At 37.0% G+C, this 23,688-nt stretch overlaps 1 protein-coding gene across 1 annotated transcript in view; it reads right to left on the reverse strand.

The window, feature by feature from the left end:
- ERC1 (ELKS/RAB6-interacting/CAST family member 1) overlaps positions 1-23,688 on the reverse strand; it is a 516,249-nt gene that overhangs the window by 462,533 nt on the left and 30,028 nt on the right. Inside the window, exon 2 of the mRNA XM_047065409.1 lies at positions 12,325-13,149. Within this exon, the coding sequence (XP_046921365.1) occupies positions 12,325-12,993 (669 nt within the window). The 5' untranslated portion in view covers positions 12,994-13,149. The remainder of the gene's footprint in view (positions 1-12,324; positions 13,150-23,688) is intronic.

Below are 23,688 nucleotides of genomic sequence, written 5' to 3' on the forward strand. Positions count from 1 at the left end.
CTCATCCTATGGTTTTGCCATAGCTTGGCCAGCCCCAGATTGCAATTCTCTGTTATTCCCAAATAAACCTATCTTTTGCTGGTTTAAAAAAAAAAAAAAAGCTAATTTTTAAAGTATGCAGTATTCTTGAAGAATTTAGGTCTTCTTTCTTTCAGGGTTATGGATATAGTTATATTAAACAAAGTCAGAGAGTGAAGAACTAAATTAAGTATTAGTGTGAACACAATTCCAACCAAAAATATATCAATATATACTGTCCCCTTTTTAACTTATTTACAGTAAAAATTGGGTAACTGATGAGACAAAGAGGAATCCTTACCACAAAACACTCAATAAGGAGAATAGTTACTGATTATCCACCTGTAAAACTAACTGGCTATTAAGAAAGCCTACCCAAGAAATCTCAAAGGACAAAGAAATATATGCTATCAACAAACAACAACAACAACAAAACACTGGTTCTTTTGGCCTTTTTCAACTTGTTGCTCTTTCTTTCACTGATGCTTCTCCTAAGGGTTACTATATATTTCTAGAAATCTATTATCTTCATATCCATTTTACCCTATAAAATAAGACAATGTTTGAAAAAACTCCAAAAGAAAAATGTTTGTATTCTTTGCATACATCCTCCAAATCACTAAAATTACTTTAATTTTAATGTGTTAATTCAGGAGTCTAAAAACTCAAGGCAACAAGTTACCACCTTACCAAGTTTTCACACTGCTTTCAGTTTTATTTCTAGTTAGGGTAGTTCACCAGAAAAATACAATGATATAAAGTAGATGCCCAATATTTGTTAAATCAAAAATAAATAATAAATAATAAACATTAAAACTAGCATTTAATGGGGCACCTGGTTGGCTCAGTCGGTTAAGCATCCAACTTCAGCTCAGGTCATGATCTCGCAGTTCATTGAGTTTGAGCACCACATCAGGCTCTGTCCTAACAGCTCAGAGCCTAGAGCCTGACCAGATTCTATGTCTCCCTCTCTCTCTCTGCCCCTCCCCTGCTCATGCTCTCTCTCACTCTCTCTCTCACACACACACAAAAATAAACATTAAAAAATTTGTTTTAACTAGCATTTAATAATAGATGAATACTTAAAAGCAAAAATGAACTACTGGGACCTCAACAAAATAAAAAGCTTCTGCACAGCGAAGGAAACAATCAGCAAAACTAAAAGGCAACCGATGGAATGGGAGAAGATATTTGCAAACGACATATCGGATAAAGAGTTAGTGTCCAAAATCTAGAAAGAACTTAAACTCAACACCCAAAAAGCAAATAATCCAGTGAAGAAATGGGCAAAAGACATGAATAGACACTTCTCCAAAGAAGACATCCAGATGGCCAACTGACACATGAAAAAATGCTCAACTTCACCAATCATCAGGGAAATACAAATCAAAACCACAATGAGACACCACCATACACCTGTCAGAATGGCTAACATTAACAACTCAGGCAACAACAGATGTTGGCGAGGATGTGGAGAAAGAGGATCTCTTTTGCACTGTTGGTGGCAATGCAAGCTGATGCAGCCACTCTGGAAAGCAGTATGGAGGTTCCTCAAAAAACTAAGAACTACCCTACAACCCAGCAACTGCTCTACTAGATATTTATCCAAGGGATACAGGTGTGATGTTTCAAAGAGACACATGTACCCCAATGTTTATAGCAGCACTATCAACAACAGCCAAAGTATGGAAAGAGCCCAAATGTCCATCGATGGATAAATGGATAAAGAAGATGTGGTATATATATATACAATGGAGTATTATTTGGCAATTAAAAAGAATGAAATCTTGCCATTTGCAACTACGTGGATGGAACTAGATGGTATTACGCTAAGTGAAATTAGAGAAAGACAAATATCATATGACTTCACTCATATGAGGACTTTAAGAGACAAAACAGAGGAACATAAGGGAAGGGAAACAAAAATAATATAAAAACAGGGAGGGGGACAAAACAGAAGACACTCATAAATATGGAGAACAAACTGAGGGTTACTGGAGGTGTTATGGGAGGGGGGATGGGCTAAATGGGTAAGGGGCACTAAGGAATCTACTCCTGAAATCATTGTTGCACTATATGCTAACTAATTTGGATGTAAATTTAAAAAAATAAAATAAAATGAAATTCTCATAACGAAAAAATAAAAAAATTTAAAAAAAGAAGGCAAAAAAAAAAAAATAACAGATGAACACTTGCATAGCTTGGCAGGAAAAGGAAAACATTATCAACAGATCTCAAAGCAGGACTTTTTATTCAATTACATAAACTCACTCTAAAACTCTGAAGTACTTTTTTGGCTTTCTAGACTAGTGAAGCCTTCTCCTATTTAATTTGTCTGAGCTAAATTTTGACCTATTAGGTTTTACCCAGTCTTTTCCCATTACTCACTATGACTGAAGAAATAGTATAATTTCCTAAACAATGACAAAGAAGTTAAAGTCTTGCTGATGTCAGCAAAAGTCTATGCTGTCAGCAGAGCCCACTTTGGATCCTGTCCCGGGTGCTCTCTGCCCCATGCGCTCTCTGCCCCGCGTACATGCGCATGCACTCTCTCTTTCTGTCTCTCTCAAAATAAATAAATAAACTTAAAAAAAAAAAAAAAAGACTATAACATCTTATTACAACATTGAACAGAAAAGAGAACAGGAACATTAAGCTAAAGAATAAACAAGTAAAGAACCTGAGCGGCAACCTCTTCTCAGAGTCAGAAGATCCCTAAGGCCTTTGGAGTGTTTGTCCCTTCTGCCTGTAATATTTTACCCCAGTCACATCACTCAGGTCTCTCTTTGCTCAAGTAACATATTCAAAGAGGCATAAAGCACTTTTGCTGCATATTGAAATACAATGGTTATGTCAATGAACATCATTTTAATGTAAAAGACTGAACTGACAAACTATGATTATTTAAACTCATCCATGGCTAAATTTTTCTCAAAAATTAATGAACCAAACATGTCACTTCAAAAACAGTAACTGACAACTTTCTTGCCAATAATAAAATCTGAATTTTCAAGCAAAAATTAGAATTTTGAAAAGCTTCTATTTCCTGTCTGGTGAGCTTCACAGCTTACCAAATCTTTTTGGATGAGATAAGAATATTAATGAATGTAAATTTTTTTAATTTGTCTAATGAAATATTGCAACATTTGGAAGATCTGCACAACACAATGAACCAGTATCTTCCAAATGACCAATACATAATGTTTCAAGTGTTGGAGAAAGTATATGTATTCATGTGCATCCTCTACATATGAAAATCTGCTAAAAGTACAAGACAGACCAATTTATTTTAATGTAACAAAATATGGAAAACTCATTGATAAGATTTCAAATTCCACAGTGCAACTACCACTTGCTGATGAAAATGTTCTATAAATGGATTATGGTTATGGTTGCAACCTCAGTAAATTTACTTTAAAAAAGTCATTGAACTATACACTTAAATGAGTTTTATGGCATATAAAACATACCTCAAATGAAGTATCAAGAAAAAAAAAAAACTACTACTATTCGTTGAATTTTGGTGTGGTTTCAAAATATATCCACAATTATCTAAAAAGGCTTTTAAAATCCTCCTTTTTCCAACCGCATTATTTATGTGAGACCTGATTTTCTTCAAATACTTTAACCAAACAAAAACTACAATAGATCCCTGAAAGCAGCAGCAGTTATGAAAATCAGCTATCTTCTATGAAGCCAGACATCAGACTCACAAAACTATTTTTCATTAAAAATGTTACTTTTGCTAACATTTAATGGGTTTACTTTTAAATATATTAATAATAAGTTGTTTTAAATTTCTATTTTACTCTCTAATGTAGCAAATATTGATAAAGCCCACAGAAACAAAAGTTGATTGGGGCTCAATAACTTTTACAAGTATACAACATCCTAAGGCCAAAACATTTGAGAACTGCTGCTAAAAGGGATCATACAAGTGTCTTAGGGGTCATCCAAGACCAGAATAGTTACCCAAAGGGTGGTTTCAAATGAAATAGGTCTCTGCATATCATAAACTCTAGAAGTATATAACCCACCAGCTGCTGTTAAAGGATGGTACAGTGTGCATATCAAAGTTGAACTACTTCTCACCTTAGCTCACAAGGCCTCCACAGATGACTGTAAAAGCTAGACAGGTGTCACTTCAACCCAGTATTTTCCATTAATTGTCAAAATGTAACAATTTACCATGAGCCTAGTAAGGAGGAAAGAGTGCCAGAACAAAGAGAAAGAAGTAGTTTCAATTAGCATTACTGCGAGTAATATGAAAAAATTATGACAGATCTGTTAAAAACTTCCCAACTCCAAGAAAAAAAATTGGTATTTTTAGAGATGCATATGGCAACACAGAAAAAGAACAATACAGTTCAAAAAAGCATTTTTAAGGGGCGCCTGGGTGGCGCAGTCGGTTAAGCATCCGACTTCAGCCAGGTCACGATCTCGCGGTCCGTGAGTTCGAGCCCCGCGTCAGGCTCTGGGCTGATGGCTCAGAGCCTGGAGCCTGTTTCCGATTCTGTGTCTCCCTCTCTCTCTGCCCCTCCCCCGTTCGTGCTCTGTCTCTCTCTGTCCCAAAAAAAATAAATAAACGTTGAAAAAAAAAATTTAAAAAAAAAAAAAAAGCATTTTTAATCTTGTCCATAAGACGAGATTAAGGACAACAACAGGACATATAACAATACAAAGTTAATCATCTTCTCACTGAAAGCACATTTTCTGCAATATTTCCCTTTTTGACAAATGTACTCTAAATTCATCATGCAAAGCTCATGATCTTCAATGAGCTTGTTAACTAAAATAAGATAAAGGACATCTATTACTGAAGTTTGTTTATGACAGGAATATCAACCATTATCACTGTTTTTTAATGAACAGTGATTTTTAGGAATTGACTCACTCAACTTGTCTGCCTTCAAAGAAAAATACCACAATGAAGAAGATCAAAACACAAAAATAGCTCAGTGAGAAAATACATATAAAACATAAACCATTTAATAGCTTCTCTCCTCCTCTCCACTCCTTACTCCCACAAGCAGAGTTTGTGATACTGAACTAACTAGATCAGTAAATTTTCCAACATTAACAAGCATACACATAATAACATCTATGTGTATGGACCTAAGGTCAAAGTCATTAGTCTCTTATTTCCAAACACGCTTTCCAGTTCCACTTTCTAATTTCTATCCACTTTTCATCAGTGGCAAAAACATTTCCCCCATTTCAATACCACGGTCCATCAGTCTTCTCTTGCCATAATAGTCTATACCCGAATATTCATTTGAAAATACCCCATGATTATGCACTTTCTTCTCCATTCCTATTACCCACATTAATCCAGGCCTTTTGCAACAAAGTCAATTTCTTTCCCTGCCTTTCTTGATTCAATCCATTCTGCTGACAACAATAAAAGCTGCACCTAAATAGTACTTTTTGTTATGTCATTCATTTCCTTGTTCAAGAAATCCCTGGGGCAACTTCCTATTACTTTCTTCAAATTCCTCTTCAAATAAATCCCAGATTAAGAAAGAAAAATATTACACACTTTAAAGGATGAACTGAATTGTATCTCAATAAAGCTATCAAAAAGAAGAGAGGGAAAAAGTAAGGGAGGGAAGGATTAAAGGGGGTGGGAAGATGGGGAGTGCAACTCCCTAAATGGTTCTTCACAAAGTACCACTTTACTCTACACCACTTCAGACATTCTGAAGAGTTGATAGACTAAGCACACCCACACAGTTGCCAGAGACATTCTGGCTTCCCTGTAACCAATTCTAGTGATGGTCAAGCCTTACTTTCTGAAACTGACTCTTCCAACAAACGGATATAGCTTTGTTAGAAAATACAGTATATTCTTCAATGGAGTCAGAAATCTATAACCCTCTTATTTGCACTCATTTTTCTAGCATTGACTTCCCCCCCAAAAAAGTAATGAAAAAGAAAAAACACTCCCTTCTACATGGCTGCGTATCAAATACACAGCTTATAAATAAAATGTCGTAAGTCTTCCCTTCTTTAGTTCTCTCAACCACCTCTTGTAAGCATGGTTTCTAGGCCCCTCCAATACCCTTCTGGGCAAACAGGGCACCCATAACATGATGTCAAGTTCTAGGAGCGGTATGATTTTAAAAAGTAAAAGGGGAGGGGGGTGCGCAGCCTGGGTGGCTCAGTCAGTTAAGCATCTGACTCTTGATTTCGGCTCAGGTCATGATCTCGGCTCAGATCATGATCTCAGGTTTGTGAGACTGAGCCCCATGTCAGACTCTGCGCTAACAGCCCATAGCCTGTTTGAGATTCTCTCCCTCTCTCTCTCTTCCCCTTCCCCACTCATGCACACTCTCTCTCTCAAAATAAACAAACTTTAAAAAAATAAAATAAAAAGTAAAACTCTGTCCTCCCTTATTCAACATAACTAAAAAAACCAAGTTCATTTTCTGGTTTCTTTGACAAGAAAATCAAAAGTGGATTTCCCAACTCATATTTAAGCTACTATCTGCAAAGTTACTATAAATTAACAAATCCCTAAAAACTATTCTGTCACTGAGATGAAATCACTAGACTGCACTGTGAAATGCAAGAAGAGAATGTGGAGGGAAGAAGCAGCTGAGATCCTCTGGCAAATTCCTCCTCACAAATAAGCCTTATCAGATATTTGCACAACATTTTTTATTAGATTCACTGAATCATTTTTCATAACATTTCACTACATTCCAAGTAGAGCAAATTTACCAATTCTGCAACAAGCCAATTTCTTATCCCCACCTCATACTTCGGATATGACAAAATCCAATGGAAAGGTAGCTTAAACTTGTAGAAGCCAAACATGAACAAATTTTCCTTCTCAAAATAATTAACTCCCCCAAAGGAACGTATCTATTTTACATCTGACTTAATTTTCTCAGGGCATACTACATAGTTCCTTTAACACATCTCACTTTTGAAACACCAAAAAAGATTACATCCAGAAAATAGATTCGGATATACCAATTTATCCACAATAAATAATTTTGCTTTATCATTCATAATTCATCTCTATGTTAAAACAGAATTATCAAAAGAAAAGTTAAACAGTTTATCTCTCATAATTCTGCTTTATCATTCATAATTCATCTCTATGTTAAAACAGAATTATCAAAAAGAAAAGTTAAATAAATAGTCCAAGACACAGATTCCAGATTTTAAGATCAGACTTTAAATGAGAGTAAAACAGGGGCGTCTGGCTGGCTCAGTCAGTAAAGTGGGGGACTCTTAATCTCAGGGTCATGAGTCCAAGCCCCACACTGGGCATGGCGCCTACTTAAAAAATAAATTAATAAGTGACAGTGAAATAATTAGGAACCTCATGAAAAAGCTTATTTAAATTCAAATAGCTTTCAGAGAGCCTGGGTGCCTCAGTTGGTTAAGCATCCTACTTCAGCTCAGGTCATGATCTCACAGTTCGTGGGTTCGAGCCCTGCGTCGTGCTCTGTGCTGACAGCTCAGAGCTGGAGCCTGCTTCAGATTCTGCGTCTCCCTCTCTCTCTCTGCCCCTCCCCTGCTCACACTCTGTCTCTCAAAAATAAATTAAAAAAAAAAAAAAAAAAAAAACATTAAATTCAAATAGCTTTCACCATGTGACAAATCAAGGTACAACCTAAAACTAAAAATGTTAATAGCCACCAGCAGCCTAACAATGAGAACAAATGACCAAAGATTTATATAGGGTTAGTTTATCTTTTTGTATTTCTGAACTTGAAAGTTTTCTTGATCCTTAAATAAATAAAATCAAAATTCAAAAATCAAAGTCCTGAATAAAATCAGAGTCCAAAAACAAAAAAAATACACAAAAACATTAAATTCACTTGCCACACTAGAGTATTAGAATTTACTCTCACCACACAAAATCCCAATGAAAGTGCTTTAAAATAATTATTTTCAAAACTAAGCTTCCAAGGGAAATCAACATAAGAGAAATATTACAAGGCATAATATCAAAAAAAGAAGTATGACAATATCTTGTTAAATGTTGGTTAGATAAAATAAAACATAAATCATCCAAAGCCTTAGCTCTGCAATTCAACCAAGCTCATAGCTGGACTTTTATTCTTCACCAAACATACACTAAGAAACTTTCTCATTCTCAATTTAAGGAAAGAAAAGAAAGGTCTTTCCTATTAAAATATGTATTGTCCCAGGGCACCTGGGTGGCTCAGGAGGTTAAACGACCAACTCTTGATTTCAGCTCAGGTCATGACCTCACGGTTTGTGGATTCGAGCCCCAAGTCGGGCTCTGCACTGACAGCATGGAGCCTGCTAGAGATTCTCTTTCTCTCTCTCTCTCTCTCTCTCTCTGTCTCTCTCTGCCCTTTCCCCACTTGTACGCTGGCTTGCTCTCTCAAAATAAACTTAAAAAAATGTTTTTAAATAAAAAAATTAAAAACCATGCATTGTTTCGTATCTCTAGCCACCAACATTTGAAAGTTCAGTAACAAAAGGAGTATGAGATATAAAAACACCTGGGTATTTATTTTAGAAACAATTTTCTAAAAGGACTCCATAATAATGAACCATACACATTAAGCAGTTTTTAGCAAATGTGTTTTTACATTTGACAGGATTCTAGAACAAACTTCTGTGGCCCAATCAGATCAAACATTTAGAATGCATCTAAATCCCCACTCTCAAACTGGAATGAGGAAATTTGTTTAATTACTGTAAATCCTATTAAACCAATCTTCTTTGTAAAGTGGAAAATGTCCGACCTCTCAGGGCTCTGGAGGGTATAATGAATGCAGAGTTTAATTAGGGCCCACTGTTGGCTCACTATAATCTATTAATTAGCATTCCCAGTTCTCTGTATCTCACTGCAATGTCTCACTTTACTTTAAAATTGCACCCTTTGCTTTTTGGACCAAAGTTATACAATTTTAGGATTGTGTGGTAATTACAGAGGGTACAGGAAGAATATATTCCTGCCAGCACTGGTGCTTAATTAGGGCAAGGGGCGGAATCTAGATAAGGCTGTGTTCACCCTCCTTCAGTGCATATGGTTTTTTTGGCATCATAGCCTGTGGACTGTTTCACTTCCACGGGACTGAAGTGCTGAGTCCCCACTACACTCTTTGCAGAAGACTCAAATACTCTGCCTTTCAATGTAGCTTGGTAATTAGAAAGGATATTGCTTTTTACCCACACAGCTTTCAAAGGATAGGCATAATTAGCTGCCTCAATTATTTGAAAATAAAGACATATACCATTAATTTTTTTTCCTGTTAAAATGGACATTTCCAAATTGTTTAATAAAAACCATCTTGGTGAAAGGCATATTTTCAGCATCATCAAGAAAGGTACACGGAAGCTAGCTAATTCAACAATAAATCCAGTAATCTCCATTCAACTTCTATCAAAATCTACTTTAAATTATATATACACTTCCATTTATACACATTACATTTATTCACACAAACACACTATCAATATATTCTTGAAAGGTAGAAACTATAAAGGGAACTGTTCATTCATTCACTATTTATAACAATAAGTTATAGCTCAGCCACTTTTCAGGTAAATGTAAGTAAACTGATTTTTATTAACATTTGAGATTAAATAATACTCAAGTATCATGCACTATGACTCCTGTCTAAATACAAAGTACCTCATATTTGAGCATTGATATACTATTAGTACGTACTCCAATTTATCAATCTGATTTTTACAAATTAAAAAAACCTAGTACCTACCCTCAAAATACAGACCCAGTTTTTAAGACCTGTGCTATATTGATACCTTACCACAAGACCAAATAAAGCAAACTTATTTTTTCTCTCTTGATATTTATAATTCAACACCAAACTGTAAAAACTTTCAGAATGTTATCTATTATTTCTTATTTAGGAATGATAAACTTTTGGTGTTGTACTTCACTTTCTGAGAACATAAATGTGAACTGAAGAAAATGTGTTTCCCCATTCTATTGTCATATATCACCTAAATATTTTATCTTATACATTAATGATTCTCAAGGTGAGGAGATTCTCAATCACCTGGATGGCTTTTTTTTTTTAAATAAACATATCTAATACCTAAGATTTTAAATATTTTTTTTTGTACACACATTCCTTCTACTAAGGGTCACTGTCACAGTTAATAATCATTATGTATAGGAGTCTGTCACTACCCTGAAGTGGAGTAGGCAGAAAAAAAGGTTGAAAAGCATCAGGCCAACGGTCCCTTGTTTCTTTTCCCTTCTGTCACAATTGAGCTCAAAGATGACAGGAGAATCATCATAAATTCCCTATGGCTAGACTAGTTAAAGAATTAGAAGTACTCCATTCTAAAGATCCCAAACTTGGGGCACCTGGGTGGCTGAGCCCCAGGTCAGGCTTGCTGCTAACAGCACAGAACCTGCTTCAGATTCTCTGTCCCCCTCTCTCTCTCTGCTCCTCCTCTGCTCGCATGCCCTCTCTCTAAAATAAATACACATTTAAAAGAAATAAAAAATAAAATATAGGTTGCTGGATTCTATCTCCAAAGCTATTTATGAAGCAAGACCAGGATATCTATATTTTTTTTTTAAATTTTTTTTTTTCAATGTTTATTTATTTTTGACAGAGAGAGACAGAGCATGAACGGGGGAGGGGCAGAGAGAGAGGGAGACACAGAATCGGAAACAGGCTCCAGGCTCTGAGCCATCAGCCCAGAGCCTGACGCGGGGCTCGAACTCCCAGACCGCGAGATCGTGACCTGGCTGAAGTCGGACGCTTAACCGACTGCGCCACCCAGGCGCCCCCAGGATATCTATATTTTAAATAAATTAATATATCAGAACCAACATTAGGAACCCTGTCCTTACTTTTAAGATCTAACACAGGGGTCTCTTTTAGTTCTTTTCTTTCTTTTCACGTTGTTAAAGTCTTGAAGACTCAAACTCAAGAAAATTCCTAGGAAATACTTTTTAAAGGACATTTCCTCTTTTTTAAAAAGGTTGGGTTGCTAAGAGATTTAAGTATAATAATAAAACATTCAGATTGTGTGTGATGACAAATTACATTTAATCACTGGTTAAAAAGTAAAAGCAAAGTAGTTGAAATTATAATATATCTCACAAAGAAGAAAATTCTCATACTTTCTAATTATTTTGAAAGCTCATTCAAATGAATTAAAGGTTTAGTTTTTAATTCATATTGTACTATCAAATAAATTTGAAACATTTTAACTGTGATGTTAGCTTAACTAGTACACGCACAATATATAGGCATTAAAATAATGATTCCAATATACATCATAGGGCTTTAATATACAGCAGAAATGTTGGCTAAAAAAGGTCAAAATGTTAACACCTATAATATTCTACTTGTATAAATTTTATATGTGTATATGCACAGAAATAGTTCATTAGGGAGAAACAACAAAATGTTAATGATGGAAAAACAAAGTTATAAGAGGATTTGAGATAAATTTTGATTTCATACCTGTGTTTTCCAGTACTATTTTTATGATCAGAGAAAAGCGATTTTTATTACTGAGAAAGTAAGTTTGGGGCTTTAAAATACAAAACAATACAACTAGCAACCTTCTTCAAAAACCAAGATTTGGGGCACCTGGGTGGCTCAGTCAGTTAAGCATACAACTTCAGCTCAGGTCATGATCTCATGGTTCGTAAGTTCGAGCCCCGCATAGGACCCTGTGCTGACAGCTCAGAGCCTGGTGCCTGCTTCGGATTCTGTGTCTCCCTCTCTCTGCTCACGCTCTGTCTCTCTCTCATAAATAAATAAGTAAACATTAAAAATAATAATAATGACCAACACAGCAGATATAAATGCCTGAACTGAGTATTAGTAATAGAATGGTAAAATAATCAACAGAAATCTTAAATCAGATTTACATCATCAAAGACAGATCATTTCTAATTCCTTCTTTAATTCTTAGTATCATTCAGGAACACTAAAGAAATCCAAGTAAGTTTATCACTTCATAATTTTTAACTAACCCCAAAATAAAGTATAAAATCAACAATGAGGTGGCTACTGTAAAACTCTCCTTTAAGGGGCACCTGGATGGATCAGTTGGTTGAGCATCTGACTATTAATTTTGGCTCAGGTCACGATCTCACAGTTCACGGTCTGAGACCTGTGTGGAGCTCTGCGCTGGTATCTGCATTGATAGCACAGAACCTGATTGGGATTCTCTCTCTCCCCCCCTCTCTCTCTGCCCCTCCCCCATACACATGTGCATCTTTCTTAAAATAAACTTAAAAAAAAAAAGAGAATAGCTTATTTCATTTATATACATGAATCTGATCAATAAAGGTAAACATATATATATAAAACTAACCTGGTTTTCCTCCTGCACAACTCTATACTGTTCCTTCCAAATAGTGATTTTGGAAGCTTCATCTTTTCTCAGGGCTCGTTCTTTCTTCAGCTCTGGGCTCCAGAAAGTCTTGATGCTATTCATTGAAGAACTTAATTTGCTCTCCTTTACTTCTACATCCTTCCGCAAGAGATCATTTTCTCTCAGTACTTCCTTCAGCTGTGTCTGCAGATCCATGATTGTATTATCTCTTGCCTGACGAAGAGAGTGAGGAACAGTAGATGCCATACTCACAGGAGGGAGGTGATGTTCTCCAAATGCTATGGTGTCACTAGCAACCCCACTGCTAGCTATATTGGGGCTACTGCCCATAGCAGTCATCCTGACACCATACGGCAGACGTCCCCCAGAACGGCCAAGCGTCATGGTGCTTTTAGGTGTTTCTGAACCCACATTTTCATGGTCACTTAGGTACATAGGGCCAGATGTGGCATAGGCAGCATTTAAGGATTGAATATTCTCCATTGAAAGGGTTTTCCCACTGCCACCACCAACACTGCTTCCAGAACTCCCTCCTGTACTATTGGTTCGACGATGACCCAAGCGAGGGGAACGTGGAAGCCTAGGTGAACGCCCAGGGCTCTGGTTGCTTGGTTCCACCTTCCCAACTGAGCGAGCACTTCCATACATGGTTGCAGGTTGAACGTAGGTGCCAAGAAAGATATACAGCAGAAAGCAAAATATGAAATTCTGTGAGGTTTCTCAGTGGCTATAAGTCTGCTTAAGGCTAATCAGAAATAACAGGTCTTCAGCTGTCCAGTCTTGAAGAAATACCTTACACCATATCTGCAATGAAAAGATCACACATTAAATCCTCCAATAGTAAACATTTCCCTCTCAGAAACTTTTCTTGAGATTTCCCTATCATCTATTTATTCATTCATTCAAAATTTGTTTATAGCGCATTTCACTGTAAACATTTTAACAGTATTTTGCATGTCTCAAAACTGAATACTGAAACCATACCATGCAAATGGAAAAGAAAAAGAAATAAGAGGTATAAAGACTAGCAATGGAAAGATAAAACTCAATGTATGAATATATGATTTTCTAACTGGAAAACCCAAGTCATCAACTGACAAGTTATTAAAATAATAGAACTCTACAAATCAGTCAGACACAAGATCAATATATAAGTATCAGTACTTTCCTGTACATTAATCATAACAATTAGAAAAATGCAATTTTTTAAACCCACCAACAGTAGCAAGAAAACCATAAAAACTGGTATAAATCTAATAAAAATATGCAAGCATTTTTGGAAAAAACTGTAAAACTCTACTGAAAGAACACCTGAACAAAAGGAAAGTTATCCATATTCATGGACAAGAAAATAATGTACAAGTTGTCAGTTCTTTCCCAAATACTGCAAATCCCAATGAAAATCTCCCAGAATTCTCCATATATCTCAACAAGCTGACTCTAAAATTCAAATAGAAAAGTAAAGGTGTAAGAATAACATAAACAATTTGCAACAGAAAAACAAAGAAGGAAGATGTTCCCTAAATAACAAGATAAATTACAGGTCCATGATCCTTTACCTGTTATGCAAAAATCAAAAAAGCTCTAAAAGTAAGTTTTGTTTCTTCTTAACTCACTTAGCAGTAAAACCTAACCTGATCTGGTATGAAGTCGCTACTGTTTATACGTTATCTCATTTAGTGTGATTATTCATACACTCATTGAGAAAACAATGTATATGATTACAGGATACTGCATAATGCCCACTGGGTACTGGGGGTAGGGGGGAATCTGGACTCCAAACCACATCTGACTGACCCCCAGGATTTCTCATAAAGACTTACAGCCCCCCTCCGTTTTTGTTTTTGTTTTTAGAGAGCGAGCGAGAATGCAAGGGGGCAAAGTGGGAGCGGGGAGAGGGGAAGGGAGCCGGGGACAGAGAGGGAGAATCTCAAACAGGCTCCATGCTCAGCACAGAGCTCAACACGGGGCTCAATCCCACAACCCTGGGATCACGACCCAAGCCGAAATCAAGAGTTAGATGCTCAACAATCTGAGCCACGCAGGCACCTCAGGACTTACAGCCTTTTAAAGCCATAGTATTTAAAATTGTACAGTACTAGTCCAGGAATACGTCTAAATTATATATGTAAGTTTAGTATATCCTAAAAGTAACATTTCAAAAGAGTGAGGAAAAGACAAATCATTCAATAAATGGGGTTTGAACAACTGGTGTTCTTGGAAAAATAAATTATATCCCTACTTCACATAATGCACAGAAATAAATTCTATGTACATTAAAGGTGTAAAATTTTAAAACTATCAAAAGTACTAGAAGATCCTTGTGAACTTGAGTTAAGGTAGGGCTTCTTAAGTAAGAAACAAAAAGCAAAAACCATAAAGAAAAACAAATAATAGATTTGATAATGTCAAAATGACAAAGTATTATACAAAAAATACTATAAGCAAAATTAAAAGAAAAACCAAAAACTAGGTGAAAAATGTATCTAACATGGGGCACCTGGGTGGTTCAGTTGGTTAAGTGGCCGACTTTGGCTCAGGTCATGATCTCGTAGTTCATGAGTTCGAGCCCCATGTTGGGCTCTGTGCTGGCAGCTCGGAGCCTGGAGCCTGCTTCAGATTCTGTGTCTGTCTGTCTGTCTGTCTGTCTCTCTCTGCCCCTCCCCCTGCTCATGCTCTTTCTCAAAAATAAACATTAAAAAAGGTTTTAAAAACATTATATATACACACACACCTATCATATGTATAAATATCTATACAAAATATATAAAAAAATTCTTACAAGGGAAATGCCAAATTTGAAAACGTGCCAATGCCAAATGGGACTAGCGGAAAGTAACTTGTATTGTAAGGGGAGGTTAGGGACAAAATGTTGGTGGAGACTTTAGGTTCACTTTATATTCATATTACAATAAAACCTGAATTATTTAAAAGGAAAATATGTTCATATTCTACAAGTATAATTAAAACACGTATCACAGATATCTACTTTCTACACTTCTCTCAAAAATAAATCAGGGGTTGGGGTGCCTGGGTGGCTCAGTCGGTTAAGGGTCTGACTTCAGCTCAGGTCTTGATCTCACGGTTCGTGGGTTGCAGCCTGGCATCAGGCTCTGTGCTAACAGCACAGAGCCTGGAGCCTGCTTTGGATTCTGTGTCTCCCTGTCTGCCCCATCCCCACTCACACTCTCTCTCAAAAAATAAATTAAAATTAAATTTTTTTTTAATAATAATAAATCAGGGGCACCTGAGAGGCTCAGTTGGTTGAGCCATCAGACTTGATTTCGGTTCAAGTCATAATCTCATGAGATCAAGCTCCATATCGGACTCTGTGCTCAGCATGGAGCTTGCCTGGGATTCATTCTCTCTCTCTCTCTCTCTCTCTCTCTCTCTCTCTCTCTCTCTCCCTCCCTCACCCTCACCCTCACCCTCACCCTCACCCTTTGCCCCTCTCCCTGACTCACACTCTAACTCTCTCTCAAATAAGAAGTATTCTTCACTGAAAACACTACCCAAGAAACTCACAGTCAAAAATATGATTTTAAAGAATCCATATACTTCAGTCAAACTCCAACAGGTTATTCTTTAGAAATACGAATACACTGGCAGTCTCATCTTAATAAAGATAGCCCTAGGGTAACAACAAGCAGAAGAGAAAATACACAGAGCCCAAATCTTTACGGTTCCATCTCAGAAATAGCAATAGTACATCAAGTTCAGAAATTGCAACATTTTACTAGTAATGTTAGGAAATTCTCTCCAGGACTAACCTTAGCTCAAAAAGTAAAAATTTCTTTTCATGATGTTTTTTTTTTTAAAGTAAGCTCTATGCCCAACATGGGGATGGAACTCACAACCCGAAGATCAAGAGTCACATGCTCTACCAGCTGAGCCAGCTAGGCACCCCTCCTTTCTCAGAATTTATCTGGACTGTGAGGTAGGTGACAAGTAATTACCTATATATTACTGTTTGAATGAATTCTATTTCAAGATCAAAGAGGGATGCAAATCTTTTTCTTTTTTTAAGTAATCTGAATATTGCTTAAAATAAGAGACATTTATTACCCACAATCCCTTCAATAATAACAAAAGCTAACATTCAGTATTTACTGCATGTCAGGCATTATGCTAAAAACTTATATTTAGCTTAATTTAATATTTAACATTAAGATCTAATTTAATATTTAAAAGCCTCCCTTGGGGCACCTGGGTGGCTCAGTCAGTTAAGTGTCCAACTTCCAACTTCGGCTCAGATCACAACCTCACAGTTCATGGGTTCAAGCCCCAAGTCAGGCTCCATGCTGACACCTCAGAGCCTGAAGCCTGCTTTGGATTTGTGTCTCCCTCTCTCTCTCTGCCCCTCCCCCACTTGCACTCTGTGTCTCTCTCTCAAAAAATAAACACTTAAAAAAAATTTATAAAAGACTCCCATAACACAGGTACTGTCATTATCTCCATTTTAGAGATGAAGAAAGTGAGTTTTTTTAGCTGTTAAGTGACATCTAAAGTGGTAGGGTGAAGATTTGAATTAGGGCACCTAATTCCAGAGCCCTGGAAGCTCTTACCTACTGTACTTAACCACAATCATCTGCTGATGAGAACATCTCAACTGTCCATAGAATATTAAAGGCTTCCACAGTTTTATAGCAGTGTGTCCTGCTAATCTAGTACTCTTTGGGGCAATTTTAGGTTTTCCAGGTATAAAGCTTAAATAATCACATTTACCTTTCTATTAAGGAAAAAGTCTTTTTTAAAAGATGTTGGGCAAAAGAACAAAGTAAAACTAACAAAATAAGGAGGAATAATTCAGTCTCAGGAATCATGCCATCAGAACATTAAAATGCCACATTCAAGAAAAAAATTCCCAACTGTGCTTTTGTTCAGAATTCTGTTTTCATGTAATCATATAACTAAATCATACTGAATAGGCTAAGATCCAATAACAAAAATTCCCATCCAGTTTTCAATATTAGAAGGTGCACTCTAATGTCCAAGTCACTTTCAGATCCAAAACGGTATGTGCATGTGGAGTCTTTGTTATTATCAGAACTATATTCATATACACAACAAAAGAAAGAAATTTACTAGTTCTGAATTCTTCATACTGGCTTTTTAATCTCATAAGTTTCAGAGAAGATAGTGTTCAAAAAAAATTCTTTTTTAATATGCCAGGCATACAACCATAAAATAATAATTCTTGCACTTTAAATAACTGACAAGAATTCTGACCCAAAAAAAGTTATACAGTATGATTCCATGTATGTAAAATTCTAGGACTAATGTATTATGACAGAAAGCAAATCAGTGTGTGCCTGGGGATGGGGTTGGGGGAGGCATGGATCAAAAAGGAGTAGGAGGAAACTTTTGGGGTGATGCAAATGTTCATTATCTTGACTGGGGTAATGGTCTCACAGGTGTATACATGTCAAAACTCATCAAATTATATATTTTTTTAAGATTTTATTTCTTTAAATAATCTACACCCACCATGGGGCTCAAACTTACAACCCCAAGATCTAGTCACATGCTTTACTGACTGAGCCAGCCAGGTACCCATCATTAAACTATATACCTAAATACATTCAGTTTAGCGTACATTAATTATACCATGAAAGTCTGAAGAAAAAAATTTCACGCTCCAAACTCCCCTGTCCTTGATTAATCCAAAAGAAATACCTTCATTGATTATACAACTGGAATCCTGATTGCTACTGGAGAAAATCATGCAGCTGTACAGTTTGAGTCCATAATGTTGTCCCCAGGGTCCTTTAGTTAGCTTCCTATCCATATTTTCTTAGTTCCCTATCTAGTATCTGTTGTGGTTGTTTCAAATCTCCCTCTGCTTATCAGACAGAACACATGAGTCTCCTGGTTCAGAGACAAAAACAATTTATTACTCACAGCTCAGCAAACAGTATAAGCATCATGTCTACATTGGCTCACTGTTACCCCGAAGTCCCACAGGTAGCAAGAGGAACTCAAAGAGATGCTACACATGCAATGGCTTTGCGTTGCAGCTGAAGACACTGAGTTTAGGGAGTCCACCACTCATAACAAGCAGTAAACCTTCTCTGTCCTAGTGGAAAACATTACCTCATTCCTCAATTTGGCTTGCTACAAACACAATCCTGAGAAATGGCCCAGGTTAAGAGCACTCAGGGCCTTGTATACTTAGCATACCCAGCAAGGCATGCAGGAAAGAAAAGACTCATGAATGACTCACTCTCCTGACAAGTACTGTGATAGTTTTAAGGTATCTCCATAAATTCTTTGATACTACTCCCTTCAAGGGGGAAAGCAAAATTGCTCTCTCTCTGAATATGAAGTAGACTTAATAATTTGCTTCTGATGATGTTATCACTTTCAAGGCTAACTCATAAAGGATAATGGTGCTTCTGTCTTGGGTAACTCTCTTGGATCACTCACTTTGTGAGGAGCTAGCTGTCATGTTGTAAGGATATGCAAGCTACCCTACACAGAGAGCCACATAGTAAGAAACTGAAGCCCCCTGCCAACAGTCATGTGAGATAGCTTTGAAAAAGATCTTCTAACCCCAATCAAGCCTTCAGATGACTGCAACCTTGTGAAATACCTTGAGCTGGAACCCTGAGCCAGCTATGCTCTACATAACAATTGTGAGATGTTTGGTTTTTTAATCTAGTAAATTTTAACTTTTAACACAACAAAAGATAACTAATACAGAATTGTTTCCTGAAACCTTCGTTTCAGGTAGCCATATGCATACACATGTGCATGCTCCATCACAACTGAAAATGTGTTGCTTTTTGTAGGTTCTAAACAATTCTCAACATCATTGCCAGAATCTTTTTTTTTTTAAGTTCATTTATTTATTTTGAGAGAGAGAGAGAGGGAGGGAAAGGGTAAGGGGGTATGGGGGGGGGGCAGAGAGAGAGCATCTGAAGCAGGCTTCACACTGTCAGAGTGGAGTCTGATGTGGAGCTAGAACTCACAAACCACGACATCATGACCTGAGCCGAAATCAAGAGTTGGACACTTAACCGACTGAGCCACCCAGGTGCCTCCAGAATGATCTTTTTTTTTTCATTTCATTTTATTTTGTTTTTACATTAAAAATTTTTTTTTCATTTACAACATCCAAATGATTTATATTTTTTTTAATTTATATCCAAGTTAATTAGCATATAGTACAATTATGATTTTAGGAGTAGAATCCAATCATTGATTCTTCCCCCACATACAACATCAAGTGCTCATCCCAACAAGTGTCTTCCACAATGCCCCTTGCCCATTTAGTCCATTCCTCCACCCACAACCCCTCCAGCAACCCTCTGTTTGTTCTCTATATTTGAATCTCTTATGTTTTGTCCCCCTCCCTGTTTTTATATGATTTTTCTTCCCTTCTGTTCATTTGTTTTGTATCTTAAATTCCACAAGTCATATAATACTCATCTTTCTCTTAATTTCGCTTAGCATAATACACTCTAGTTCCATCCACGTTGTTGCAAATGGCAAGATTTCATTCTTTTTGATTGCTGAATAGTCCATTGTATACATATGTACCACATCTTCTTTATCCATTCATCTGTCAATGGACATTTGGGCTCTTTTCATACTTTGGCTATTGTCGATAGTGCTGCCATAAACATTGGGGTGCATATGCCCCTTTGAAACAGCACACCTGTATCCTTTGGATAAATACCTAGTAGTGCAATTGCTGGGTCATAGGGTAGTTCTATTTTTAATTTTTTGAGGAACCTCCATACTGTTTTCCAGAGTAGCTGCACCAGTTTGAATTCCCACCAGCAATGCAAAAGAGTTCTTTCTCCGCATCCTTGCCAGCATCTGTCATTGCCTGAGTTAATTTTAGCCATTCTGACTGATGTGAGGTGGTATCTCATTGTGGTTTTGATTTGTAGTTCTCTGATGATCAGTGATGTTGAGCATTTTTTCACGTGTTTGCTAGCCATCTAGGTGTCTTCTTTAGAAAAGTGTCTATTCATTTCTTTTGCCCATTTCTTCACTGGATTGTTTTTTGGGTATTGAGTTTGATAAGTTCTTCATAGATGTTGGATACTAGCCTTTTATCTGATATGTCATTTGCAAATATCTGCTCCCATTCCATCAGTTGCCTTTTAGTTTTACGGATTGTTTCCTTTGCTGAAGCTTTTTATCTTGATGAGGTCCCAATAGTTCATTTTTGCTTTTGTTTCCCTTACCTCTGGAGATGTGTTTAGTAAGAAGTTGCTGTGGGCGAGGCCAAAGAGGTTTTTGTCTGCTTTCTCCTCTAGGATTTTGATGGCTTCCTGTCTTACGTTTAGATCTTTCAACCATTTTGAGTTTATTTTTGTGTATGGCTTAAGTAAGTGGTCTAGGTTCATCCTTCTGCATGTCGCTGTCCAGTTTTCCCAACACCATTTGCTGAAGAGACGGTCTTTATTCCATTGGATATTCTTTCCTGCTTTGCCAAAGATTAGTTGGCCATACGTCTATGGGTCTGTTTCTGGGTTCTCTATTCTGTTCCACTGATCTAGGAGTCTGTTCTTATGCCAGTACCACACTGTCTTGATGATTACAGCTTTGTAATACAGCTTGAAGTCCAGAATTGTGATGCCTCCAGCTTTGGTTTTCTTTTTCAGGATTGCTTTGGCTATTCAGGGTCTTTTCTGGTTCCATACAAATTTTACAATTGTTTGTTCTAGCTCTGTGAATTCTGGTGTTATTTTGATAGGGACAGAATGATCTTTTAATACAACGATTCCCCAAGTGGGTCAGGAGCCTCCAAGACTCCCTAAGACCCTTTCAGGAGAGCAAAACTATTTTCACAATACTATGATATTATTTGCCTTTTTCACTACACACTCTTACAAACGTATAGGAGTGTTTTCCAGAGGCTACGTGACATGGGGTATATCCCACTGACAACTAATGGAATGTATGCTTGTATACTCTAATGCTTTAAATTTTTCTCAGTTTTACTTTCCAATATGGTAAATAGTAATAGATACAGCCTACATAAACAAAAGCTATTTAAAGTCCTCATTGATTTTCAAGAGTATATAGGGATATTGGAACAAAACAGCTTAAGAACCACTGCTCTAAAAATTAAATATGACATGAACACACCTACATACTTCCTTTGATGGCTTTCCAAAATAAGAATCTAAATTCTTTGGCAGTGTATATAAGATTTTTCATGATTTCGGTCTTGCCTACCTCCTGAAGGCAGCTTACTTAACCACTCTCCTTTTCCATGTGACAACCATGATCAAGTACGTGCAATTTCCTAAAATATCATGCCCTCTTCTTGCTTCTGTGACCTTCCTCCTCCCCAGCAACTGGCTAACTACTTACTACTCATTGAGTACTTACTACTCATTCTTCCAAACTAAATTTAATAGTCACGGTCCTACACAAACCCGTAAATCCTTCAGTCTAATTTAGGTGCCCCTCTTATGGAACCAAGAGCTTCTAAAATAATGTACTTACTATATTTTGGTTAATTAATTGCTTCTTTAAAAGCAAAGGAATGTCTTATCTCCAAAACCTGGCATAATGCCTAATACATATCAAATATGTAATAAATGTGTGCTGAATCCACAAGTTAACATAAATCTGAATACAATTCATTAAGATAGTTCTTATATTCAGAAGGTGGTAGTAAACTTGAAATTCATTTATGGAAACCGCAACTAAATGCAATGTAAGACAAATTCCATAAATTGACAACCTCCTTCTCTATACGCATTGCTATATATTTTTGTCTTCTAACATTATGCCTGAAAATCATAAAGAAACATACTGAATGGTCAAGATTTCAATTTTTTAAGGGGCACCTGGGTGGCTCAGTCAGTTAAGCATCCAACTCTTGATTTTCAGTTCAGATCATGATCTCACAATGCATGAGTTCAAGGTCCATGTCACGCTACACACTGACACTGAGAAGCCTGCTTAGGATTCTTTCTCTCTCCCTCTCTCTGCCCCTCCCCAACTCTTGTGAGTGTGTGCACTTGCCCTGCATGCACACACGGTCTCTCAAAATAAACTTAAAAAAATTTTTTAAAGATTTCAATTTTTTAAGAAAACTGTTCTTCTTGGGACCCCTGGGTGGCTCAGTTGGTTAAGTGTCCAACTTTGGCCCAGGTCATAATCTCATAGTGGTGAGACCGACCCCTGCATAGGGCTGAGTGTGGGGAGCCTACTTAAGATTTTCTCTCTTTCTCTGTCCCTCTCTCTGTTTCTCTCTCTCTCCCCCCACCGCCCCTTCTCTGTGCACATGTGTGCATGTGTACCCTCTTTCTCTCTCAATTAAAAAGAAAATACACGGGGCGCCTGGGTGGCGCAGTCGGTTAAGCGTCCGACTTCAGCCAGGTCACGATCTCGCGGTCCGGGAGTTCGAGCCCCGCGTCGGGCTCTGGGCTGATGGCTCAGAGCCTGGAGCCTGTTTCCGATTCTGTGTCTCCCTCTCTCTCTGCCCCTCCCCCGTTCATGCTCTCTGTCTCTCTCTGTCCCAAAAATAAATAAACGTTGAAAAAAAAAATTAAAAAAAAAAAAAAAGAAAATACACATATATACACATGCACAAGACAATCAACATTTAAAATCATTAGGTTTACTTTTGGGGCACCTGGTTGCTCTGTCATTTAAGCATCTGACTCTTTGTTTCGGCTCAAATCACAATCTCACAGTTCATGGGTTCGAGCCCTACATCTGGCTCTGCAGTGACAATGTGGAGCCTGCTTGGGATTCTCTCTCTCTCTCTCTCTCTCTCTCTCTCAAAATAAATAAATAAACTTTAAAAAAATGATGGCGGGGCGCATGGGTGGCTCAGTCAGTTAAGCGTCCAGCTTCAGCTCAGGTCACGATCTCACAGTTCATGGGTTTGAGCCCCGCGTCAGGCTCTGTGCTGACAGCTCAGAGCCTGGAGCCTGCTTCGGATTCTGTGTCTCCCCCTCTCTCTGCCCCTCCCCTGCTCATGCTCTGTCTCTCTCTGTTTCAAAAATAAAAACATTAAAAAAAATTTTTTAATAAAAAAATGATGGGAATCATATAAAAAATTAAAATTATTAGGTTTATTTTTAAAACAATAAGTGTCATTTTTCAAATTTATTTTTAAGTCAGTTTTTTAAATTCCCCAAATGAAGTGCAATGGCAAAAATTAAAAACAGAATTCCAAATCATCAAGCAATAGTGTTCAGAATACATGGACATAATTTTTATATTATCCTCCTTAACACTGTTGCCCTTTGTATTAAGGCATATCAGTAACACTATGACCAACCAGGAAAAACAAAAATGAGACCTGAAATCTTTTCTGGGGAATAAGTATAAAAATATGCAGTAACAAAATTCAATACACAGACC

Source organism: Lynx rufus, unplaced genomic scaffold, assembly GCF_022079265.1.
Source record: "Lynx rufus isolate CCGP_SWC_20201006 ecotype Redwood Valley unplaced genomic scaffold, mLynRuf1.p SCAF_7, whole genome shotgun sequence".
NCBI classification, from domain to species: domain Eukaryota; kingdom Metazoa; phylum Chordata; class Mammalia; order Carnivora; family Felidae; genus Lynx; species Lynx rufus.